The sequence below is a fragment of the Vitis riparia genome, chromosome 2 (assembly GCF_004353265.1).
Source record: "Vitis riparia cultivar Riparia Gloire de Montpellier isolate 1030 chromosome 2, EGFV_Vit.rip_1.0, whole genome shotgun sequence".
NCBI lineage: Eukaryota > Viridiplantae > Streptophyta > Magnoliopsida > Vitales > Vitaceae > Vitis > Vitis riparia.
Window position 1 is genome coordinate 7,603,430 of NC_048432.1, and position 27,885 is coordinate 7,631,314.

Genomic DNA, 27,885 nt, shown 5'->3' on the forward strand with positions numbered 1-27,885 from the left:
TTGTTGACCAACCTATGTGTTTTTTTCCACTAATTCTTGAAAAATAAAAATTAAATATTCATTTATGCGATTCTTTTCCTAAATTTTTTATTAAAATTCTACTTCGACCTTAGATGAACATACAATACAATGTTTTATACAAATAAGTATATGATATGTATCAATATAAACTCATAATAATAAGAGTCTATTTGACAGTGATTTTAACATAAAAAGTGTTTTTGAAGAAAATTAGGTGTTTGACAAAATTCAAAAAATACTTTTAAAAATTTTTAAAATCACTTCTACTATTGAAAAATCACTTGTAGTGTTTTCTAAATAAACATTTAGATGGTGTTTGTTTTATTAATTTTTTGCTAAGAGTAATTTACTTTTGATCTTTAAGTTGTTTGTTTTTCTATTTTTTCATAACTTATTATAACGTTTTAACTGAATAAAAAACACCAAAATATTTGACTTTTTCTAAATGGAAAAAGAAATATATTAGTTTTTCTTTATTTTTCATGCTTAATAAAAATAAAATATTACAAAAACAAATAACTTAATACTTAACACTATTAAACACTATTTAGTTTAAAGTTCTATTTATAATTAAGTTAAAAAAAAAAAAACAAGTACCACTTTCGAGATGATTTTTCTAAAAACACTTTTAGAGAAAGCGTTTTCATTAAAAACATTTTAGAGAAAACACTTTCACTAAAAATACTTCTAGATAAAATGTTTTTATTAAAAATACTTTGAGAAAAAACACCATGAAATGCACTATTAGAAAACAAAGAAGAATGTACCAATACCATGTATTAACAGTGTATAAAATTTTTTTAGTTATTAAGTAATCACTCAAATTTATTTTGTATTTGACAGTGATTTTACAAAACGCTTTTAACATTTTTAAAAGTTGAATGATAAAAATTTTCAAATGTAAAAAATATTAAAAATACTTTTTACAATCACTATCAAACAGACTCTTAATTAGACTAAAGTTTCATTTGATCATAAAAGGTAATAGAAATAAAAATATGAAAAGAAATATAAATTATTTTTTATTTACTACGAAAAGTAGAAGAACAATGAATTGAAACTTTATATATTTTTGAACTCTTGATTTGATATGTAAAAATAAAATAAGAGAAATAAAGTTCAAAAAGCATATAAGAAAATATTATACTTTTAAATCTATTTTACAGTTTTTAAACAGTTTTTTCAACTTCCTTTTTCTTTTAGATATCTTCAACCTTTCTTTCTTTTTTAAAGTTTTCCTTTGTAATATCTTTTTTCACGGGTCGTTTCAAAATGAGGGAAAATGAAGACAAGAATTTGATGGTACAGTTGTGGACAAAACCAGAATCTGCTGTCTTAGTCTTCAAATGGTCTAATAATGATGTAACTACAATGAGCCCATAAATTGGGATGATGATATTGGTGACCCAAATGACTTAGGCTCATAAATTTTGATTCATATACTACTCTACGGCCAATGATAATCATAAGTAAATGTATCATTTCAAACAAAATAAAATTGATAGTGAGTGTAGTGGATGAGTAATACCCTACTGCAGAAGGCAAAAAAAGATGAAGTATTCCATTTCCATCCATTAAATACACACATAGGCTTTATAGAGCTTTGTTGCCTTTTTTTTTTTTTTTTTCTTTTTTGGTGCTTTTCCAACATTAGCTGAAGTATAACACATTTAGTAAAAACTTAAACTTGGCAAACCTTGGCATGATAATCACATCCTTGGTAGACTTCCAACCCTTGCTGGCCCAGTTGATCTTCTTTAAAGCAAGCACATCGCTTGCTCATTTTCCCGGTCAAAGCAATTTCTAGAGGCCTTTGAATTAGTCTTGGATAGCCATTGTCACACCAAACCTGGCAAAACGGCCAAAATTCAAATTCATGGTGGAAGTAGATCCACACGTTGGCAGGCATTCTTTACAAGCATCTATAAAGAAAGAGTTTGAAATATAACATGGTTGAACAAATATGAAACTGGGTTTAAGAGAGGACTGGCCAGCCTCCTTTTGGGGTAATTGGCCAGCCTGGATTTACAACACTTTGTTAGTGATGGGAAATTATACCTTTCCACCTTCATCCTGACTCCATCTTGAATTGCAACTAGGCAGCTTTGCTTCTTCACTCTTTTGCTTCTCCAAAAGCTGTGCACCCCTAGCAGCCTTGGCTTCAACTCCTTTCAATTGTTTTCTGGGATTACCATGACTATCGTAGTAAAGACCCACTAGCTTACCAACAAATCTGACAATTACAGGTCAAGACCAAGGAAATATCAAACATTATGCACATCTGTTGAAGTTGCATTTTGCATTACAATATCTCATCATCTCATAAGCCTATATTACATTGCAAAGCGCATCAAGCCCAAATTCTTTATCCAGGTGGTTTTCAACAAATATCAATGAAAGAAGCTAAAATTGCAAAAGTTTGACATAAGGTCAAAATGTAGACAAGCTTATAGCTAACCAGTCAGGTTAGACTGGAGCCATTAACTTGACATTTGCATGTATGAACTCTAAAACAAATACAGATAGCTAGTAAGGCCATTCCCCCCTCCTTTCCCCCCTTTTGGCTTTACTTAACCTTAATAAATAAGGGGATGTACCCTTAGCCAGTTATCTTTATAACCCGTCTCTCCATAAAAAATTACGAGGGTGGAATACTAGGGATAGACAGGGGATGGAACAAATAAGATTCTAAATTACACCTGACACTTCCATATATAGGAAGTGCTGCAAAAAGATTGCTCATAAAGCGGTAGAGATCTAATGTCAAGCACATTAATGATGAGTGATTCAAAAAAAGAAATTATTCTCCTACTTCGATAAGCAAATCCCACAGCAAAGTTCCACTAAATTTACAAGTTTCACCTGATTTATTGACACAATAGTCCAATCAACTTGATCAGAGGAGTAGATTTAATCCTATAAATTGATATATGAGAGCAAGATATGTACATATCACTGTCCATTTTTTTAAAACCAACTATAGATTTAGAGTTTGAAGACAAATGCCAAGACTTGTTACTCAAATCTCATGAAAAAACACGCCTTATGTCTCATAACAAATACACATATCAAATTCTTATGTAAGTTCTATTGGTTGTCATGACACAGAAAATTTCCTAGCAAGCAACCACCACCCCATGTTATTTACAGGTCAAACAATAGAATTTCTCACAAGACTGGTTAGGGATTCAGAGTTCAAAACATAATTTCTCAATACACTGGGTAGGGATTTGGAATTCAATATTTCACATCCTGTTCCTATTTTTAGTAGTATGCTACTAAAACCATTACAAAGAAAATGCAAACAGCCAGCCAGATATTTATCGTCAAAAATACAAACAGATTCATTTTCACTTTCCAAAAACCTTAGAAACCAAAATGTAAAATATAAACAGATTCATACTCACTTTCCCAAAAACTTGGAAACCAAATTCATTTCTACAGAAAAGTTAAACAACTGATTTGAGGATATCTGAGTTGTAACATGAAATTGAACTTGAAAATAATGTTAAAAAAGAATCACCGACATCCTAACATTGAAAATTGTTATAGTGCATATCCTTGGACATCTTTCCAATGTTGAATGGCTCCACTGAGTTGTAATTTATAAATCATTAGAAATTAGAAACCTGACATTGTGGGAAATTGTAGAAAATAGCAGTGAAAACATTTATGGTGGTAAAACAGTGTCTTGTCATGATAACCTAATATTGGTCCCACACCATCAATATGGTGATGGCTTCCCTTTCCACTGATGGTGAACTCAAGAATCAAGATGGTGAACTCTTGCCTTGAAATAATATTGAAAAATGACGAAGCAGTTCAATTTACATAAGAACATCTAAAGAGACCATTAAGGAGAAAAAATAGGGTGATTTGAGTGCTACCATAATCAATTTCAGTTCCTATGTAAACAGGCAAGGATTCACTGAATTTCCACCTGCACCTATCCTAGACCTACTAGCAATGAAATTCATTGAGCTCTCTGAGCCCTTTCTTTGGATTAAAGATTCCAGAAAGTGCCCCAGCACTTCAGATTAAGCAATAATCTAAGATGGGAAGTAGTGCGAATCTCATATTAAAAGATTGCAGAAATCAACACCACTGTGAAATCTTGTTAAATAGCTGTCACAACCAACAGCAGTTTTTCTTTAATCACCAACCCATAATGACAGAAATTGAACATGAGATTTGGCCACATTTATGTCCAGAAATCTCAGAAAAAGCCAGATGCTTTGAAGTAGCATAATTGACTATGCAAAATCTTTTATCTTTCTCGAGATTTTGGCAATTCCTTATAGTGGATCCTTCAATTGTCCAACCAAAAAGCAGATAGTTTCCTAACCATGTACTCTTTTGATTACGGGTATTTGTTAAGGAATTTTTACTATTTTGAGATTTGAATGTTGGTTTTGGGGCCGACTTTTAGTTGCATTGGTGTTTCTGGTTGTCCTTGTCTCCTAGTGTTTCAATTGCAGTTTTGTGTGTTATTTTTAGATCGATTCTATATGTTGGACATCCTGCATGATTAGTAATCAACAAATTGTTCTCTGTTCAATATAATACTAGTCATTAAAATTATTATTACTATTTAAAAAAAAAAAAAACTATAAATAAAGAATAAAAAATTATTGCATTTGGAGCTTGAATAAATAAATACATAATTATAGATTTTCTAAAATTATATATTTGTACTACATGTCTGACACCCTTAGTAAAAGTTAGGGTTGCATCCCTAGAGACAACAAACACACTAGTTCATTTCTAAGAATTTCAAAGAGATTTCTACTACCAATGTTGAAATAAGGAAAAACTTTCTCAACATTTTTCCCTATTTCAACATCTTTACTAGAAACTCTTCCTCCAACCAACTCTTGCTACCCATTCTGAATGATGTGCAAGATTTGAAAATTCCTAGCAGGGGGAAAGTAAAGTAAGAAAAAAAGGAGAGAAGAAATTTTTTGTTTAATGTACAACTCACGTATAGCTTCTGAAGTAGAAATCCCGCCATTCAACAACACTCTTCACCTACAAAAACAAAATTCTTGAATCATACACAAAACGCTTGACAGTTGTACCAGCACCCAGCATGACATTTGCAACAAAACATTGATGAGCGGTCCCCAATAATCAGAATGCTGTATTAAGCATAGCCATCAATTCTCACAATGTATTGGCTATCGTTTTCTTATTTTCTTGTATCGTGCATTGTAAGTTTTTTTATATGGTGAAAAATAAATAGAAAACAAATGTACACATGCTCATATATATTGGAAGCATGAAGTGTAAATTAATATATAACCAATTCCATTCAAGATATAAGATTTAAAGAATTAAACAATATTATACCATATCTAAACATTGAATACTAGAGTTTGAAAAAGGTTCAATTTTAAAAAAAAATGAGTTTAACGTATATGGTCATCACAAAATTCACAAATATAAACTTTTAAAATTTTCCTATTTGATTTTTGGTTCCAAGTTCTAACTAGGCATAGGTACTTATGTGTTGTTGATATACATGTCTCATGTGTCATCTCCAAAGTTCCAACTTTTTATATTTGGCATCATTCATTCCTCAATAAAAAACTAATATATAAAGACAACTTTTATTCACCACTCGCTCATTTTCATATCCAAACCATTCAAATGAAACTTCTTCAATATTCATTGCAAGCATAAATTTACTTAACTATTATAGTATTTGATAACAATAATGTAGCTTTTCATATAGAATTATTTTACTTGTCTATCCTTTTTATGATCAATTTATAACCTTTCTATAAACAATTAACATAATAATCCTTTAAAAAACAAATCTTGAATTTCATTTTTTCTTAAATATTACAAAAAAATAGTTGAATGTGTATGTATCATTGATCATTGCATCACATATTGTATCATGTATCGTATATGTATTGTAAGATACGCTTAAGATAAGATACAGATTTTGATACATATCAATTCCATAAAAATAAAAATAAAAATGTATCCTATCATGGTATTGTATCACGTATCATAAGTTTTTGACAACTATGGTATTAAGAACATTAAAACTGTTAAAAATACAAGGCAAAGAAGTCCAACATTGAGATATCAAGCCTAAAAAGGAAACAGCAAGCGAAATTATATTACAGAAGGATGATGCATGAGCAACACTACCTATGCATGATGCAAGATAGTTCCTTCCAAGACAAAATTGAGTCTCACAAAAAATGGTGGGTCCACACACATGCCAAACTCAACAACTACTCATGTTTCCCAGACAAAAGGCATTTGTCTCTGATATGTACACTAGAAGTAAAAAATAACACCATAAGCACTTCATTTCAAAGAAACATTATCCTCCTAAAGAGGTAAAATTAACATCCGTCAACAACATATTGCAACTATATCCACCTATTTCTGTCCATTTTTAGATTCCCAATTTTGGTAGCTAGCAGGTTGGAGAAGTTCCTAAGGTACTTCTTTGGGTGGCTATAGGCAAATAATTTAAGTATCATTCAGGATTGGGGCTCGGTTTGTGTGCCAGAAGAGGAAGGGGCACATGGAGAAGCAGGATTCAGGCATTAGGCCAGTCATTATTAATCAAGCTTTAGCATGGAAAAGGTTATAGAATTTTATTGTGGAAAGCAGGAGTCAGTGAAAGAAAGTGGTTGTCAGGTAGAAGTTTGGGGATGCAAACAAAGATAGACCCAACAAAATTAGAGAAGTCAGTGAGTTGGCATAGGGCTCAGGAAGGACATAGAACAACCTAGTTTCCCTTGTGAACAGAGTGAGATTTAGGGTGGACAAGAAGGGCATGTAAAAGTTAGGAAGGTTACTTGGTGTAGAGAGCCACAAAATGAGTTTCCTTCGCCCTTTGGCCTAGTGGTGAACAAAGAAACTTATGTAGAGGATTTTTCCAAATCTTGATCTGGAACTTTGTGTTTTATTCAGAAATTAAATAATGCAAATTTTAGCATGTTTCCTAACAGAACTTTCTAAGTGAAATCTTATTCTTAAGAGATGATGAATATAGGGGCTTAATTTCCTATCTAGCAGAGAATGAGTCCCTTGGATTCCCACTGAAGTAACTTTTCCTCAGCAGATGGTTGATCCTTGATGAGCCACAGGTTAATTAATAAGTGAGAATTTGATTATGCCCAAAAGATGTAGCTAGTAGGATTTGAGGGAAGGAGTTGCCAAGTAATTGACAAGTTGCAAACTTTTTGTCTTACACCTCTGGAATTTGCTATGCAATGTCTAGGAGTCCAGATCTCGAGAAAGTTGTTCTATGGTTGGTTACTGAAAACTAGGTCTAAAGAAATCAAAGAGAACTTGAAGGTGTCCCTCATGCCATCTTTTGGTGTACTGAAAAGAACGAAATTAAAAAATTTTGAAGATCAGGAGCTCCCAATTTTTATGTTGCGACAATTTTTTATTGATTCATCTCTCTATATGGAATAGGGAAGAAACCCATTAGATTGGATCTTTGTTGTTGTTGTCATTCTATTGGTTTAGATTGACAATTTTTTATTACGGGTTGAAAACTACTTCACTACCAAGTACCACCAAATCTTATAATAACATATTTGTGTTAAATACACAAAATTTGAAGTTAAGGTAAATATGCAGTTTCAGATTTGGTTAAGTAATGACAATTAATAATTGAATTAAATGTTTAAAAAAATGTAAAACATGTAAGAAAGTTTTGAACACCATTTCCACTTTGGTGTCCACTTTCCACCTTTATTAGATTTTCTATTATATTATAACAAGGCTTTTGTGCTTATAAAAAATAAAGCTATTTCTCCTAACCCTAGCAAGGGAATGCACACCAAGAGAAAAAAATTATTTTGTTATAACTTCAGAATTGTGAGCAAGAAAAGTAGAGGTCGAGGATTCAAGTTGTTAAGCCTTAATATGGTTTGAAAGTGATCCACTAAGGAGCACAAGGGGGGTGTTGCATTGTGGACGTAAAGAGGACATGAAGAAGACATGTGAGAGTTGGTCAGTGTAAGAATCATCGGGGAGTAACATCCAGAACATGTAAAACAGTGTATGCTTCCTTTAAAGTTAGTGGATTTTTGTTGTAGTCAATAGATACATGATTTGTGCATCTGTGAAGGCTAAGGCAATCTTTGTACATAATTTTTCATGTATATCCAGTGTTTTATGCGTGATTGCATTTTTCTTGAATATCAGAACAGATCAATTCTCATAGGGCTAATCTAAATGACATAATTGAATCTCATTAATCAATTTGAGATAGGCTTAAATGTTATTAATCTAAGATATCCCATTTGGACATAAAATTAGAGGACCACCTATTCACCTGCTCTCTACGTAATTCCATGCATCAAGAATGGAACCTTATAGTTGTTTCCCACCCTTTTTTTTGTTCCCTCCTTTTCAGACTATTTGAAAAGTTGTTTCCAATTGCTATCATGGGTAACATTGTCCCAATACTTTGTTCTCCTTTTTCTTAATAAATAAATTGCATTATTTAAAGGGGAAAAAAAAAACAAACAAACAAAAAGAGTGACAAAAATGTGCACATACAAACTACAAAAGTACATGTAAAGGTGTGAGAGCAAATAACATCAATTACCTCAGTGCTCGATAAACCACGCAATGAGTCAGTAAGTCCATCTCCTGTTAATTAAAAAAAGGGCAGAAAATTAATGAAGAAACAAAAAGCTATAACACATGAATAAAAGCACTTATTGCTTTTGGAGCAAAAATTCTACTGTTGTTATAGGTTACCATCCCTATTATCATTACTAAAACACTGCTCCAGATATTCACATGTGCATTTAGTTGTGACGATGACATAAAAAGTGATATAAACTCCATACAGTATGAATTTGACGAGTCTACTAGCTCATTTTCAGTTTAAAAGAAACCATTGCATCCTGAATGTAAAACACAAGGCCTTTACAAAATAAAATGACTTGATGATTCTTTTGTAGAAACTGAGTAATTCTAGGAAATATACTTTGATTTGGCTTCATTTGAAGGAATAAAATGGGCCTCACTCATTCTAAATAATTACTATTATAGCTGTAGCATTATTGCTTTCTATGTTTTTTCACCAAGATGTACTGAAAAGTTAGGAGGTTATTGTAGAAAAAAGGATTAGGAGAAGACAAGAAATTAAAGAAAAGAAATAGACTTCAAACAAAAAAGGGTAGAAATTAATAATAATAATAATAAAATTAAGTTCCCAAAGACTTTGTTGTTCAGAACCTACCAATACTCTTGGCATCACTCTCAACGCTTTACATAAGCTTATCTCCTAACTATAATGAATTAAAAACAAACAAACTTGTGAGTGTTTAGCTAGGTTGGCAATTCCGGACAAAATTCCTAAGTGTCCCCTAACTCGGCTTTCCTATTTCTATTCGGACTACTTGACTTTGAAGACTACGACTTTGCTAAGAGGTCGAGGTATGTAGTCGAGTGTGGAGTGATTGGGTGTGAATCAACCCGGTTTTTAATCTTTAAATGTGTTAGAAAGTTGGGAAAAATGGTTTTTGGTGCAAGACTTTCATTCCTCTGTTTCTGGATCTATCCAGGTGTAGGGGTGGATCTATCCAACTAATGTTTTTTTTTATCAAATCTCAGCCATTAGATTAAGGGTTTCTTTTTACACTTTAAAAACCAATCTTCTCTCATTTTCTGTAGAGAGAGACTGCTGAAAACGTGGGGAGAGCAGCCACACTCCAAGTGTTCTTCATTTTCTCATTTTTGCTTTCCTAAGTTGGGGTTTTTTATTGCAAAGAAAATCCACTTCTCTTAATGTTTTCAAAACTAGTTTTCAATGGATTTTCTTGAGCAATAAATGGGTTGATTCATTCCTTCATTCACATCTAAATCTCTCATTCTATTTGGGTTGTGCAAAAACCCATTTTCTTCTTGTGTGGATTCAAGAAGAGGTCGAGATTGAGCTTGGTGCGGACTCCAAGTGTACTCCAAAAGGAGAAGCTAAAAATGAAGGTACTAGTCAAGTATTCCGGGAAGGATTGGTTGGCTTGAGCTAGGTAAAACCTTGTACTCAGTTTTTATTCTTCATAGTGGAGTTTTCAATCGGTGATAGGCCCGTGGTTTTTTATCTTTTCGGAGGTTTTCCACGTTAAAAATCCGGTGTTCATTGTCTCTTTCTCTCACTCTATATTTTGATTTATTTTTGAGGAGTGTTGAAGCATTTGCATGTGTTTTGCATTTATAAATTGTTGGGAGAGTGTTGATGCATACATTATTGCTTGTGGATGTTTTGCTTTGTTGAAAAGTTATTAGAAGAAAAAAATTCTTGACATTAAGATAGTTTAAGGTTAGGTAATCTTTGTTGGGAGAATTTTTAAATTGTTCTACAACACCTATTCACCCCCCTCTAGGTGTAGTTCATTATTGAGATTCAAATTTTCAAAACCCTTACCTAACCCAATAAAAATAATTGGAAATCAACCTGATCCCTCTGACAACTCTCCATTACATCTACATGCAATTTTGAAACTTGCACAATAACAGAGTATCATCAGCCAGAATTGCATACTCCTAGAATTTGGGTGTACACACAATGCTGAGCACCACACTAACATATGACATGCTAATGTGAAGACCAGCCATGAGCTACATAAAAAGCCTTCAGGTTAGCCTTCATTTTTTTTTTGTTTTAGTCCTCTTTACATGTCAATAATCCTTTAGTTTCAAATCAATATAAATAAAAATAAATAAACAAGATGCATCAACTGAAATGTGAAACTATTCTTTGACAAAATTGTAGATGTTTCTAAATACACCTAAACCTTTTCAGACTACACCCAGCAGCAAACAATACCCAGCTCACAGCTTGTAAAGAATGTCAAGGAGGTAATTTCAGTTATAACTTAAACAACACCAATTATTAAATAAATAAACAAATAAAATATACAAAAAAAATAAAAAAAATAAAAACAAAACAAAACAAAAAAACAAACAAACAAACATCTGTGCAGTTTGAAAGGACCATAGAACAGTAACACATTACTTAGTGTAATTCGAACTAATAACAAAAATTACAGATCCTAAATGCCTAAATGATTTTATGAAAAACAATTATACAATATCAAGACTGAAAAATAGTTATACTATGAAACTATCTCCGAAATTCATAACCAGAAACGAATTCATAAATATTTGATGTGGGGGAACAGTAGGAGGCAAAGAAAAGAGAATTGGAAGGGAAGAAAACATGTAAAATTATTTTCTCAGTTATCCATCAGAGTCCTCCAAGAGGCCTGAGGAATCCACCTCAAGTGATAGAATTAAGTCATAACAAAATAAGCAACAAACAATTTTTTTCACAAAATAATTCTACTCTTCTTGGAAATTACAAGTACGTAACTTACAGAAAGAGGTTTGACAAGGGACAGCACCTAAACCTTGAACAATGTTTATATGTGATCTAGCTACTCATGGGTCAAGGTCTAGGAAAGGTTATGGTTCTAGGTTTTTATGATGGAAACTGATTATTAGGGTTGAAGGCACACTTTAGAAGATAAACAGCTATGATTTTTAGATTGCAATTAATTTAGGATTTTTAATGACAGCCTAAATGCACAAATATGTTTAGGAATATGGCCTTTTGTATAAAAAGGAAGAAAAAAAAACTGGAAACAGAAGAGCAGAAAATTAGGGGAAAGAAGTATCTAGAAATTGCACATTCAACGAGAAATAGGATATTAAAAAATTCTATAATCAAACTCTAATCTTGTTTTACAATCAAATAATGGAATTATCCAGATTAAAGATTTGCCATGTGCTATCTCTATTCATTTTCCTATAGTGCCACAAGTCGAAGCAAATTCATGTTGCAAATCCAAAACATTTATTTCTTGTGTTGTTTAGTTCATTCCGTTAAGTTAGGACTTAGGAGCAACTTTGTCTTACAATAAGACTAAAGCATAGCTAGCAGAAAAAAAAAATGAAAACTGGGGATGTGGAAATCTAAATGAATTGGGCAATATATCTATATGGGTATAACAGACATTAAACCTTACATAACTCTTAGGACTTAGCAAGACTAAATAAAAAAATAAACATTGATATTTTACCTGAAAAATTTCCTGAAACAAATGCACGCGAAGCATCCCTGAAATTATAAGGACGAAAGTTAAGAGCTATGAGCATGTAAGTATAGATATAATTTTCAAAGCAAAGGAAACAAACAGTTGAAAATGAAAGTATAAGACAATGTGAAGCAAATGTGAGCTTGAAACAGGAATCCCAAGGCACGCTACCTGAGCATATGAGTTTAGTTGTAGACTTGCAGGAAAAGGAACAACTAAGAAATATATAGACAGAAACCTATTAAAAAAAAAATTGACAATAATAATAATAAAAAAAACTTACAATTTGAAATAGCTTGTTATGCATTTTAACTGGAGACAAAAATCATAGGTTCCTTTGAAGCACAAAGGATGTAGGGAACAGAAGTTTAATGTCAAAGAAACATGAAACAATGTTAACCCTACCTTGAAAACACTGTTAGAAAAGGAAAACTTGTACTAAATCTAGAATCCAGCCCCAAAAATGGATTAAACCTCAGTTAGAGCTGAGAAGGCAAAATTTCAAATTTCAAATTTTAAAATTTAAAATTTTAAAAAGATCACCTCAATTAAGTAAATAGTTTAAGTGGATAGCCTGAGGTCCAAGTATTGAGAAACCTAAGATTTGATCATTTTAACGAATTTTAATCTGTTTCCCTGTGCTTTCCAAGCATCCAATCAGATGATAAGGGGAGGATGAAATAGAACTAACCTTCCAGAAAAATGATTGTAGCCGCCTCCCAAGCCGTAATGAGATTTTCCTTTGGTTACATCAAAAACAGACCTGACTCACGGGGGGGAAGGAAGAGAGTAGTATTAACAACAAAGATGGGTTATGTTTTCTGGGGAACCAAGCACACGATTTTGATGAAGAGAGAAAAAGTACCCGAGAATTGCCAAAAGGATGGGCAAGGAATCATTGGCTCCATTATGTAGAGCCAGCTCTTGAGCAGTAAACAACCTCTGCACAACAAGTGAGTGAATGGAAAAATAAAATGATAAAAAGAACCAGAAGAAGAAGAAAAGCGGGGGATTTACCGATGGAGAAGATGGGAAGGGTTTGGAGCTGAAGGAAAGGCCGAGGAGAAGAACGAGGAGCGAGATTGAAACTGCAATTCCAGCAAAATTGGTTTGTGATCTTACCTTCTCCCTCTCCCTCTCCCTCTCTGTCTCTGTCTCCACCATTGATTTAGGCAAAGCTATGGGACTGATTCCACTGAAATTTGATCGTCTTTCAATTCTAACAACAGGGTTTTGGAAAATATAGGTAGCATTAGAGCTCCATGCAAACTTCCAAGTCGGGATATTGACCCCAGTCAATTTTAGCCTTTTTAGGTCAAGTTTGGTGAGGGAAACTACGAGGAAAGAAAGAAAAAAAAAAAAATCTTTCCTCTCTAGTTTCCTAGAACCGAACATAGAATAAGTTTTCCGTCCAACGTTCCCAAAATCAAATAATCTCACTTTTTTTTCTTTTTTTTTTTTTTTGCTTTAATGGTTATTTTCGAAAAGAATTGAATAGAACAATTGGGAGGAGAAAAATGATATAAAAAAATGAAAAATATTGTTTGAAATTTTAATTAATCCTAAAATTTAATTATTTTATTACCTTTATATGCGTATTTGACAACGATTTTAAGGAATACTACTAATTTTTGAAATCTTTTTTTTTTCTTTTTAAGGGAAATAGGCATTGGATGATATTTTTCAAGACATTTTAAAAAATCTAAAAAATAACCTAGAGTGATTCTTTCAAAAATCACTTTTTTTTTTTAATATAGAAATGTTTGTTGCATTAAAAGACTCAACTCGTCAAATTACACAACTTAAGCATAAACTTGCTTGATTATTTAGAGGTTTTTTTTTTATTTGTTCTAATATTGAAACATATTTTTGTTATATAAAATTGTTTTAGATTGAATTTGTACATTTTATTAAGTAATTTTTTTTTATTGTAACTTGTATAATTAAGGGGTGTTTGATAAAATTTAATACTTATTACTTAATAATTTAAATTGACTTTAAGTTAAATTATACTTAACTTGTTAACTTAAAATTTATATTTAATTCTTACTTTAAATATTAAGATTATTTGATAAAATTAACCTAAATCATCAAATTGATATATTTACCCTGATAAATTATAATTAAGGCAAAGAAAGTTGAGTAATAATAAAAGTTATGGAGTAACAAAAGAAATTGTGGAGATACTTAAGGCAAATGAGGGTCAAAAAGTAAAATATAGATGTGGATTAAAGAATAAGTTAATTGATTTTATATATTACTTAAAAGTTATTTTTTATTTTTAGTCATATCATTAAGTTGTTTTACAAAACATACTTAATTTATTTAACAACTTAAATTAAGTTATTAAGTCACTATAGTAATTAAGTTGGTTTATCAAACACCCGCTTAATATTGTTCTAATTTGAATTAACATTTTACTTCAATTTGGTGAATACATATGTTCTTTGAAGCCATGATGGTTAATTCATTGTTGCTCCAAGTGTAATTAATAGAAATTTTCCTACATGGGACTTGTAACTTTATAACCACAGCATAGATTAGGACTTGAAACTTTATAACCATTACATGGCTTATTAAGAAAAGGCAATATTATTCTTTCCTTTATATTTTTGGGTTTATGATATGAAAATGAATGCCAAACTTTTCAACTTGATGGTCGATATACTCTTGAGATAAAGAGTTTGTTTGGTAGTGATTCTAAAAAACGTTTTTTTAATATTTTTTATATTTGAAAATTTTTATCATTCAACTTTTAAAAATGCTAAAAGCGTTTCTTAAAATCACTGTCAAACACAATAAAAGTCTATTGCAAAAACTTCTAGGTGAATATTGATTTCTTGAGCTCATCAAAATGGGCTATTAGGATAGTGATTTTTAATTGTGTAAACATATCATGAAAATTATTTTTTATTTTAATATAACTATATTAATAGACAATATTCATTGTGGTTGCATGATTTTCATTTGTTGGTACCTGCTAATGCATACTAGCTACAAAGAAAAGAGAGCTTATGATGAATGTTTTGAATGGTCATAAAATTAGGCGTTTTGAGCAAATTTAAAATGGAAAAACATATGCCCATGAACCTAGTAGAAATGTTTACGAGGAGGTATGGTCTAAAAAAAAAGTTCAAACATGTCCTTAATAGAAGTTTTAATAATATTTCTTCATGAACTCAACAATAGAATGATTCAAGAAAAATTTTGGCACTCGGGTAAATTTGTCTCTAGATGGTTCAAGAAAGTATTAGTCTATTAGATGGGTTATATATATATATATATATATATATATATATATATTATGTCTATGAGTATCATAAAACCAAGTGATTCACAATTTAGGAAGATCCATGAGAAAAATACGAATTGATGATTGGTAATAGCTATAATATAATGATTGTATTGGGGGTTATTGATGGAATTCATGTCTATTGTGGTTTATAGAGATATATAAATACCTATATATTGGTAGAAAAGACATAACTATCCTAAAATGTTACAGTTGCATGTAATTTTTATACACGTTTCACATGCGCATAGGCAAGATGGGAAGATGCTACTAATGCTGCTCGTGTCCTTTTAGAGGTATTAAGAAGACCAAAATTGAGTTTTCCTTATCTATCTAAAAGTTTATGAATAGAAATATCAAAGTTGTTTTTGTAATTCAATTTTTATAATTTAATATATTTTTTGTTTTTATTTTGTAGGTAAATATTATTTAATTAAGGCTAGTTATCCTAAAATGAGTGGATATTTAGGCCCTTATAAGGGCTAGCACTACCATCTTCTTGATTTTTGATAGGGTAGTTTACTTAAAGGCTAGAAGAAAATATTTAGTCATTAGCATTTATCTTTAAGGAGCATAATCAAGAAAACATTTGTTGTTTTGAAGAATAGATGAAGAATGTCACAAGAATAAGTAAAGATAGTTATTACTTTAATTGCTCTTCACAACTTTATAAGAACTATTGCTAGAATAGATATGGAATTTAAACCTTATGATGATGATCAAAAATTACTTTTACCTAATGAGGATGCGAGTAGAATTGATGTACTTGTTGAGAAAAGCAGTTCATGTAATGACCTTAGTTTTCTTTTATGAATAATATTTTTGAAAATTTCCTTTTAATCACTTTTTTGTCTGTCATTTACCATGCAATCAAGTATGAGGTGTCAAATGTATGTAAACAACCATGAGATGCCAAAAGTATGCAACCAAGCATGAGGTGTCAAAAGCAGGCAACAAAGTATAGGTGTTGAAAGCATGCAACCCTATATGAGGTTTCAAAAGTATGTAATTAAGAATGAGGTGTCAAAAACAGTGCAACCAAACGTGAAGTGTCCCAAGCATGTAACCAAACATGAGGTGTTGAAAAGCATGTAACCAAAAGAACACTAAGTCACTTTCTTCACATGAAATCTAACCAAGCATGGTGTGACTCATGGACCTACTTCACCTATCAAGCAATGGTAAGGATCAAGCATGTTGCCACATGTTGCCTCTATGCAATAAGAAAGACAATAGTCCTTTCCCTTTGATTAACACTTAAGTAAGCATGCAACAAGTCACTTTTAAGCTTACTTACTTTAGGTTCCTATAAATAGTCATCTTTTCCTTACCAAAAAATGGAAGAAGAAAAGTGTGAAGAAGCTTGTATAATATTATTATTTCAAAGTAGGATTCAGAAGTCATTGTAATAGAAGTGCTACTAGAATTCCAATTTGGAATTCTTATTGTGAGTAAACTTATAATTCATGATTTTATTTGGTTTTAGAATTATATATCCCATTCTTAAAATATTATATGTATTCATTATTTATCAAGTATCATAAGATATGTTTCAAAAATGTGTTGGTCAAATGCTATATTTATTGTAAATATATATATATATGTGTGTGTGTGTGTGTGTGTGTGTGTGTGTGTGTGTGTGTGTGTGTGTGTGTGTGTGTGTGTGTGTGTGTGTGTGTGTACATTGATGAAAATATCGGTAATCACATATATATTAGGATTTTAATTTTACAAATATATTGGATATATCGGAGATATATCGGTGGATATTTTGGAAAAAAAAATATCGGTAAGTATAAAATTGATCAAAATTTATAAAAATGTAAGAAAAACCTAATTGAAATATAATTAGAAGTATAATAGACATTTTAAATTTGTTTTGTCTAAGAATTTGATATATGAATGATATAATTTATCATATTTAATAATAATATCATATACGTCAATAAAAAAAATATGAATTTTATAATTGTACATTTATTATTAAATTACATAAAATATTATTCCACAATAATATTGTGATATTTAATTATAATATGTCTAATTTTAAAATATATTTAATATTAAAATTATGATCTATTTAATTCAATTATATTAAATGATATAAAATAAATGATGATGATGATGATGATGATATATATATATATATATAATTTTTTTTTAATATGTATATACTTTTTATATTTAATTAATATATAAATGATATAAAAAAAAGTTAAAAATTATCACCACAATTTTTATATTTTTAGTGGTCAATTAAATTAAATTTAAAAATAAAATAATTAGAATTAATTTGTTTATTATTATTTTTTTTAATCATGGTGTTAGTATATATTTATTTTAGTGCACACATTATTAAAATGAAGCATGTTAGTCAAGTGGAAATCAAGCTTATAAAAGTTTGTTTTTGGCGTGGGTTCGGTTCCCCATCCCAGCCAAGCCAAAATTTTAATTGTTTCATTTGACTGCCAGCTCCAAAAAATAGCATGACAAAATCGCTAACCCTAAAATAACCTGACCATCAACCCAAAAAAAATATTAGCCTGATTTTTTTTGGAAAAATTCGGTGATTTTTTACCAAAATTTTGTTGAAAAATCAGCGATAAAATGCAAAATCTGGCAATTTTTTTTATAGTTTTGCAAATTATTCAGTACTCGCCAATATTTTGATGATTTTTGCTGATTTTTTCTGATATTTCTTCCCTTCGATATTTCTTCCTGTTTTTTGTATCACCCCTCACCGAAACACAAAAATTTGGTGATTTTTTTTTCAAATTTGCATCCATGTGTGTATATGTTTGTATGTATGTATATTAATAGTTAAGATGGTTCAATGATCATGAAAGAATGGATTCGGTTTAGGGAAGCTCTACATAAGGAGGTTGGGTTTTAAGTGCATGGAATCTTAGATTACTCCATTCTTTAGCCCTAAATCTCATTAAGTGCATGCAATCTTTCTAAGCTTTTCTATATCCTAGCAAGATAAGCAAATGTGACATTAAAAACTTTATAGGATCTAGATCTAAGGGTTTAGGCATGTTTACCAAGAGTTGGATGTTCCTAGATCAATTCTTATTGGTGTAAAAAGAGCCAAAGTTATAGAAGATGTTGCAAACATAGTAATCTTCCACCGATAACTCCTTGAACCTTAGCATTGAGATGGTGGAGATCTTTGAGATGATGGAGGCTAGGGTTTTTTTTTTCTAATGAATAAAAAAAAAGTGTCGAGAATGAAACCCTAACCCTAAGAGGAGACATTTATAGGCTTCCATGAGTTTAAGTGACTTGAGCCCACCTTGGCTTTGCGTTACTTCATTTAGCCTAAAAAGGGTTATAATTGTTGGGAACCTTGGATCTCTTCATTCCCAAGCCTTAGATCATGTAGGTGAATGGAAACTACCATAAGCCTCTAGATCATATGCTCTAGAAGAGAAAAATAACATTTTTAGTGTTTTGAGATCTAGATTAAAGGCATTAGAAAATTTTACCTATGATTTGGACATTCCCAAAGCGATTCTGCTTGGTGAAAATGAAGCCTGAAGAGTCTGAAAGTCTTGTTCACCCAAGATCTTCCACTTAACTTGAACCACAATTTTGACACTCTAAAATATGGGCTTTGGAAGGGTGAACACCTTGTATCTCTCTTTCTCTCTCTTTGGAGGTAGAAGATGAATATCTAATAAAAAGTTACAGAAACCCTAACCCCTAAGAGGGTATTTATAGGGTTCCCATACTAGCTTAAGTGACTTGATCCACCAAAGCTTGGGTCATTTAATTTAGCTTAAAACGGGTACCAATTAATTAATTAATTAACCAAACAAGGTGATTGAATTAATCAAATAGCCGAATCTAGAGAATTTGTTTACCATCTCCTTTGCAACCTTCAATAATTACCAAAATGCCTTTATGCATAAGAGTGAACCTAGAGTCAATCAAACCCTCATAAACCATGTCATCATGGTATATGAGCTTAAAGTTGGGACCATGGGGGCCATGGGAGTTCTGACTCCCTCATAATCCAATTCTAAAATTGATTCAATATTCCACTAAAGAGAATTAACTTCACTCTAGTACCCTCTATACACAACAATGAGATGAAAGCTTAGGTTCATGACCTACTATCCATTGCATGCAAACTCCCCATGAACTGGTGTTCTCAAGATCACTTATCTAATCCTTGAGTTACAAATCTCACTTATTATGTGATTGATTGATATAATCTAGCTCCAAGAAGCATATGTCAAAGTTTCACTAAAGAAAATGTTATGATCATAGTTTTCTAGATCACATCCACTTTGGATCACCCTAGGAGATACATTGTCTCAATGCATGAGATATCATGGTGCCTCTATTGAGAATACTTATTGCCACCAATCTTCATCAACAATGATCTAATCCATAAAAATATATGACTACTTTAGGGTCTTACCCATAGGTCAAAACCTCTTGTTGACTTTGGTATAAGCTCAATATCCTCTTAAGGTTGAGAGTGCATACAGTATAGTAGGTTGGTGAACCATGAAAACTAATAGTCTTATGTCATGATTCACCGTAGTTCTTGTCCAGTGTTTATCACATACATCAATGCACTCACCATGGGAAAACCATCTCAACAACCAAGATAAGTCATCTCTCTAATTAAGAGGTAGTGCACTGCAGTCTCAAATGGATTGCCCAAATTCATGAATCGACTGTGGACTATTGATCATCATTCTACAAAGATCACATGACTTGGATTTTCTATGCAACTCCTAGTGTACTCAAGTTATGTACCATGCAAATGATGTGAGTTGTGTATGCTCAAATAACCAATTAATGCAAATGGGATAATAAAATTAAAGGAAACTAAGAAACATAAATAACCAAATTTATAAATGAATCTTTATTTATTACATCATGTCATGCTTTCTAAGGCTCAATCCTAACAATAATTAATTAATTAGCCTAATTAGGATTTAATTAATCAATTACCCCAATCTAGAGAACATATTCACTAACTCTTGTGCAACCTTGAATATTTACCAAAATACTCTTATACACATAAGTGAACTAAGAAACAATCCAACCCTCACAAACTATGTCGTCAAAGAATATGAGCTCAAGTGGGGACCATTTGGACCTATAGGACAATATTAGCTCCCTTAAAATCTAGTTTTGAAGTTAACACAACATCCCACTTGTTGAGATAAAGCCCTTAAAATCAATATAAGATGTAACAAAGTTAGACTTGAGTTTCCACATTTTTATTCATCGTTTGCACTGATATTGATTTGAGCATTCAGACTCATATCACTTGCATTGTACATTATTTGGATGCATGAAGAGTTACACAGAAGATACAAGTCATGAGTTCTTGGCAAGATGATAAGTTATTCACAATCGATTTATGGATTTGGGCAATCCAATAAAGATTGTAGTGCATTACCTCCTAATTTGAGGGATGACTTGTCTTGGTCATCGAGATAGGGTTCCTATGGTGCGTGCACTAGTGTGTATGTTTAATATTATACAAGATCTACACTGAATTATGACATAAGATTATCAAGTTGTCATGATTCACCTGTTGGGATTGAGCCTTGAAAAGCATGACCTGATGTAATAGATCGAATCTCATTTATAAATTTATTTATTTCTCTTAGTTTCCATTAAATATCTCATTTGTATTAATTGATTATTTGAGCATACACACCCCACATCACTTACATTGTACATGACTTGGGTATATCAGGAGTTGCACAAAAGATCCAAGTAATGGGTTCCTTATAGAGTGATGAGTTGCTCACAATTAGTTCATGGATTTGGGTTATCCATCTGAGACTGTAGTGCACTACCTCCTGATTGGAGGGATGACTTGTCTTGGCTGTTGAAATGGTTTTCCCATGGTGAGTGTACTAATGCATGTGACGCGTGATGGACAAAACCTGCGATGAATCATGACACAAGACTATCAAATGTCATGATTCACCAAGCTACTATACTGCATGGACTCTCAACCTTGAGAGGATATTGAGCTTGTGTCAAAGTTAACAGGAGGCTTTAACCTATAGGTAAGACCCTAAAGTGGTCATATATCTCTATGGATTGGGTGACTGTTGATGGAGGCTGGTGATAATAGGTATTCTCAATAGAGGTACCATGATATCTCATAGATTAAGACAGTGTATCCCCTTGGGTGATCCAAAGGACATGTGATCTAGAAGACTATGGTCATAACATTTCATTTAGTGAAAATTTTACATGTACTCCTTAAGTGGGATCTATAACTCAAGGATTAGAGAGATAATCTTGATAGGTGATAACACTACCTTATTAGATTATGAATACCGGTTCATGGGGAGTTTGCATATTGTGGATAGTAGCTCATGAACCCTAAGTTTCATCCTGTTGTTATTTGTATAGGATATTAGAGTGCATTTGATTATTTTTAATGGAATATTGAATCAACTTCATAATTAGATTCTAAAGGAGCCAATAGTCCTATAGGTCCTCAATCTAAGCTCATATACCATGAGGGCACAATTTTTTAGGTTTGAATTTACTCTTGGTTATTCTTGTGCATAAAATCATTTTCATAATTACATAAGGTTGTAGAAAAGGATATGAACAAGTTCTCTAAATTGAGCTAATTGATTAATTAGATGACCCTATGTGATTAATTAATCAATTAAGACCCATTTTGGCCTAAATTAATTAACCCAAGTCTTGGTAGGTTTGAGTCACTAAAGCCTAATAAGAGAACCCTATAAATACCCCTATAGGGGCTAGGGTTTCCATAACCTTAAGAAAGACTTTGTTTTCCACCTCTAAAGAAAGAGAGAGTTAGTGAGAGCTAAGTAATCATCCTTTCCAAAGCCCACACTTTGGAGTGCTAAGATTGTGGTTCAAGTCATTGGGCGAAAGATTTTAGGTGTACGAGACTTCCATATTCATTGTTCTTCATCTTTATCAAGCAGAATTAATTTGGGAACATTGAAATCAAAGGTAAAGTTCTTTAATGGATTTCCTTTTGATCCTAAATTTGTAAAAATATGACTTTTTCTTTTGTTGCATATGATCTAGATGCCTAGGGTAGTTTTGCATGCACCTATACGACCCAAGGCAAGGTATGAAGAAATCCAATGTTCCTAGCAACTGGTATCAGAGCCCTATGATAGGATCTTGTATGTTAGATCTACTCTAGGGTGTGTTAACTTTATTTTGTAAGGTATGTTTTTAATTCCATGGCCCTAGGGATGAATGTATGTTGGTTATTGTTAAATGTATGACGATCATAATTGTGATTGGATTATTTGTTTTCTCTAGAAGGTTGTACACCTCATAAGGGGTATATGATTTTTATTTGATTGTAATTTTTTTTCCATGAAATGGGTTGTAAGCTCCATTAAAAGAGCATAGGAATTTTTTTTTGCTATAAATATTTCAATTTTTTGTATCCATCTATGGTGACCCAAGAGAAAAGATGGCTTATTGAAGTTTCTTTCATGAATTCCTATGGTGATTTAAGGAAAAAGAAAGATTCTTGGAAGTTTTTGTTTTAAGATCCATGACAGCGCAATTATATCAATTTAACTCAAAATCAAGATGACTTTATATGAGTTTCTTGGAGCAATCCACTTATAGTTTTAAAGCTTAGGAAGTTAGGAATCCACCGCTTCAAACAGATCTCAATTCAGAGTTGAAATGAGGAAGATATGACTGATTGAAGAAAGGCTGCGCAAAGAACATGTGATTGAGACAATGTATCCTTTTAGGTCATCCAAAGAACATGTAATCATGAAATCAATGGTTGTAGTAATTCCTTAAGTGGAATTTGTATATCCTTTTTATGAGCTAGAGTATGTTAATTGATCACATAATAGAAGGATCTATAACTCAAGGATTGAAGATGTAATCTTGATTTGGTTGATAACACTACCTTGTTATATTACAAACATAAGTTCATAGGGAGTTTGCATGAAATGAATAATAGATCATAAACCTAAGCTCTAGCTCGTTGTAATTTTATAAGATACTAGAATGTAGTTGATTTTTTTTTTAATGGAGTGTTGAGTCAACTTCAAAATTAGATTATAAGGAAGTTAATATTTCCTATGGGTCCTAATGGTTCTTACTTGAGCTCTTAGTTCATGGTGGCACATTTGTTTTGAGGGATTTGGGTATTTTGTTCATAAGTGTGCATAAGGGCATTTGGTTTAAAATGCAAGGTCAAACTAGATCTTATGCATTGACTTTCTAAGATGGATTAATTAATTAATTAATTAGGACCCAAGTGAGCTAAATTAGGTGTCAAGCCTAATTTGGGCTCAAGTTAGTTAAGCCTATAAGAAGCCTTATATAAACCCCCTTAGGGGTTTGGGGTTTAGACTTTTGCCATTTTCTATCTTCTAAAGGGCTATCAGAGAGAAACCTTTGCCATCCTCAAGGAAGAAGAGAAGAGTCCACATTTTTCTCGTGACTAGACCCATGTGAGAAGAGATTAGGTGAAAGAACATTGGGTAGATAAGTTTTACAAAGTTCTTAAAACTTTATTGGCTTGGAAACGATCTAAGAACGTTTATATTGTAGCTATGTGTTTTAACCTCTAAATCTTATATCTATTTTAGTCTTTATATTCATAGTTTTCCATGACATTAAATCTAGAAAGCTCAGGGATAGATAATATGCACCCTATAAGATCCATAGCTAAGGGATGGAGTAATATGAGGTTCCAAACACCCACTATGGAGAGTCAACTACACTCCAATACCCTATGTAATTACAACACAACATAAGTGCTCGAGTCTATGACCTATTATCCATTATATATAGTCTTCCCATCAACTAGCATTGTTAATTTAATGAGGTGAATGTTATCAATCTCTTAAGATTACCTTTACCATCCTTAAGTTATAGATCATCTTATTGTATGATCAACTGACATGTCCTAGCTCACAAAGAACATATGTCAAGTTCCACTTAAGAAACTACTATGATTATAGTTTTCCTGAACACACTTCCTTAGGATCACCTAAAGGGATAGGTTGTCTCAAACGACATAAGATATTATGGTGCCTTTGTTGAGAATACTTGTTGCCACCCACTTCCATCAATAGTGACCTAATCCATAAGGAATATAATGTCACTTTATGATCTCACCCATAGATTAAAGCTACTAGAAACTTTGGCACAAGCTTAGTATTCTCTCAAGGTTAAGATACCATATAATATAGTAGTTTGGAGAAATCATGACTACCAAATAGCTTTATGTCATGACTCATAGTAGATCCTATCTAATATGTAACCATACACACTAGTGCACTTATCATGCGAAAAACATCTCGATGTCTAAGATCAATCATCCCTCAAATTAGGAGGTAATGCACTATAATCTCAAATAGATTACCTAAATCCATGAATCAACTATGAACAAATCTTCTATTTGCAAGAAACCTATGACATAGACCTTTTATGCAACTATCTAATGCACCCAAGTCATGTACGATGCAAAAGATTCATGTCATGTAAGAGAGATGGATGAAGAACATGATTGAATTGCAAATTTTCTTGTATCTCATTGATGTTTTATTATGATACCAATAAGTATGAAAAATTAGTTTTGTATACCATGGAATTTATTACAATACTAATATGTATGAAGATAGTTTTTTTCTTCCCCTTTATGTTATCAAAGAATGTAATCAAATTGCAAATTTTCTTGTATGTTAGAAATCCTCTCTTTAAGATAATAATTATTATGTTTGAAAGTTGCACTAAAATATTTAAAAATGTTAGTTTTTTTATTAACTATTTTATTTTCGAAAATTGAATAATATCATTTTTTTTATCTTCATAGTTAAGCCACAACTCTCTTTCCTCGATCTAATGGAATGATTACTACTCAAAAAGTGCTATTTGATAGCTTTTAATTAATCCTTTTAAACACTTTTGAGTAGTAGTTAGTGCCTTTTAACCCAATTAGCATGTTAAGGCCCCTTTCAATCAGTTCTAATCAAATTGTGTAAGTTTTGGTGTTTTTGTTAGTATTTTGATCACCAAAGCATTATGAGATTGATGAGAGTTATATGGAATCCTTGGAAAGCAATGGAAAGCTTAGAGGCATGAAGAATCAAAGCTTTGAAGCACTTTTGCCATAGCAAAGTGGAAATGCAAGAAGGGGAAACAAAGAGAATCCAGCCATGAAGCATTCTTGATGACAGTCACTGCAGCCACTTTTGGAGCACTTTCTGATGTCCAAATTATGCATGCTATATGTCATTTGAAAGCTTAGGAAGTCAACAATCCAATTCTTCAAACCGTGTGCAATTTGGAGCTGAAATGAGGAAGTTACAGCCTTTGGAAGATGACTGCTCCAAGTTGAAGGAAGGCTTCAGAAAAGTGTTGCGAAATCACCATTTTGTTGCGGAATGATTTCGCAGCCTTTTTGTACAGTACCATGGATTTCCCCTGAAGCTTCACGCCGTGATGGAAGCCAAGCACCACAAGATGGAAGCCAACTTCGCTGAGGTGTTGAATCAGCCTTTTGCTGCAAAGAAATTTCGCAGCCCTTCTTATGCACCTGCGAAATTTCGCAGACCTCATCTTTCACCTGCGAAATGGTCCTTAGTGCTTCCCGATATTTGTAACCGACACTTGGAGATATTTTTCATTAGATTTTTATTGCCTAAATGCCCAAATTCTCCTTGTAAGCCACCAGTTATAGAATTCCTTAGCTTTTAAGTTAGGAATTTGGTAAAATATCCATGTAATAGCTGTAAATGTAATTTTGGTTTAAATAGAGCCCGAGGAGCTTGTTCTGAGGGTGATGAACCTTTTGTAAAAGTTTCAAAGCAAGAAAAACACAGAGCTTGAGCTCTGCTTTACCTTCTCACTTTGATTGTGTTTTTTACTTATTTTACTAAGTTATGCACTCTCTGAGGAGCTTTCCCCAGAGAATGAGTAACTAAACCTTTTAGTTCCTTGGAGTTAAGGTTGCCGGGAAAGGTTCCAAGTGCAAGAATCAGAAGCTTTGGGGTTTCAGCTATGAATGAAGAGAAAGTGTGTCCCATGAATGGTTTCTACGTTTTTAGTTAACTTAAAACGCCTTGGAGTCACCTGGGCCAACACTTGGTAAGGCAAGTGATCTCTAACCATGGAGATGCACTAGTTTACCCTTTGCGAGCCTCTGGTAGGTGACTTGAAGGTAGGATTTTCTAGAATTGCCAACACTTGGTAAGCTTTTGGACTCTAAGGAGACATCCATTAGTTATCTCTTGCGAGCTTGTGAAGGGAAGTCCAAGGTTAAAGATCTCCTTGAATGGTAAAGGCTAGTGAGAGGCTCGAACCATTGCAAGTTGCATCAGTGAGAGAATTAAAGCTGAAATCCAATTGAGGGATGCATTTGTGCAGCTCCTATTAGAGAATTGACTTTATGTTAATTCTCTAATAAGAGGAATTGAACCAACTGACCGGAGCTATGCTATTGCATGAGGAACCTCCCCTGTATACCTGAATCTCCAAGGAATGTTTTTCTTCTTAAGTAATTTTCATCACTTGCTGTGTTGTTAATCTAAGTCAAAACCTTTTTCAACCAAAGTTTGTGTTTTATTCCTTAAGCTAATCTTGAAATGAAACAGCACCAATTCACTTTGAATTGGTATCATTTTCAACTTGAGTACCCTTCCCAGTGGAACGATCCTAAAGCCACAATACTATAGTAGCTTTTTATTTGCTACCCTAGTTCATGGTGTTATAGGTTAAAATTTTTGTTAATTACTCCCGCCATCAAGGAGCACTAGCTGGACACAAATCAGCTGAGACACCAATTAGGCATGAATCATGGAGACCGTTTTAATATTAGTGATTTTCCTTGTGTAGATTTAGCATTAAATTTGTTACTATAAAAGAAATTGTGAATGGTTTATAATCAATGTTTTAAAAACTGGATTGGACCGGTTAGTCATCGTTTCGGTTCGGTCTGGTCAATTGGACCGAATTGGGATTGAACCGGGGTTGGACTGCTTAAATCGATGGTCTAACCAGTGAACCGGACAAATTGACCGGTTCAATTGATTTTAATTATTTTTTCTAAAACAGCATCAAAACAACACCTTTTTAGAGTCCTAAGCCTGCAACCTCCAAATTCCAAATCCTCCTTCCTCTCCTCGTAGTAGTTGCCACCCTGTTGCTCTGCTCGCCACCAATGCGCTGTAGCTCACGAGACCCAGTCAACTCCAGCCGGTGGCTGTTACAAGACGACAACCCTCCTTGTCGTTGCCTCTTCCAGTCTTCCCAATTCCTCGCCATGGCATTGGAAACCCCTCCCTACCATTGGAAGCCTGAAAACCACCCCGATCGGCTTATACCCTCTCCCCCATCTCTCCTGGCTGTAAACATCCCACACCCCCCGACGGCCTGTAAACCACCCACCCCTCGACGTTTTAGAGAAAAGAGAGGGAAAGGGGAAGAAACGAAAAAAGAAAAAAAAATGTCATTATTCATGCA

General features: G+C 32.6%; 1 protein-coding gene across 1 annotated transcript; it reads right to left on the minus strand.

Annotated features, from left to right (window-relative positions):
* Positions 1-1,436: 1,436 nt before the first annotated feature.
* LOC117904745 (membrane-associated progesterone-binding protein 4) lies at positions 1,437-13,460 on the minus strand. Its single transcript, XM_034817505.1, has 8 exons — positions 13,131-13,460; positions 12,979-13,055; positions 12,805-12,876; positions 12,099-12,136; positions 8,615-8,658; positions 5,003-5,049; positions 2,080-2,254; positions 1,437-1,870 (listed from the first exon to the last, which is right to left on the minus strand). Exons 1-8 carry the CDS (start codon positions 13,275-13,277, stop codon positions 1,703-1,705), a joined length of 768 nt encoding a protein of 255 aa, XP_034673396.1. The 5' UTR covers positions 13,278-13,460; the 3' UTR covers positions 1,437-1,702.
* Positions 13,461-27,885: the final 14,425 nt, after the last annotated feature.

Excerpts from the sequence above, each read along its gene's own strand:
- LOC117904745 (XM_034817505.1), bottom strand. The coding sequence starts at position 13,277 with ATGGTGGAGACAGAGACAGAGAGGGAGAGGGAGAGGGAGAAGGTAAGA. Across the intron at positions 12,877-12,978 it reads ATCCTTTTGGCAATTCTCGG|GTCTGTTTTTGATGTAACCA; the intron begins GTACTTTTTCTC and ends CCCGTGAGTCAG. Across the intron at positions 5,050-8,614 it reads GTGGTTTATCGAGCACTGAG|GTGAAGAGTGTTGTTGAATG; the intron begins GTAATTGATGTT and ends TTGTTTTTGTAG.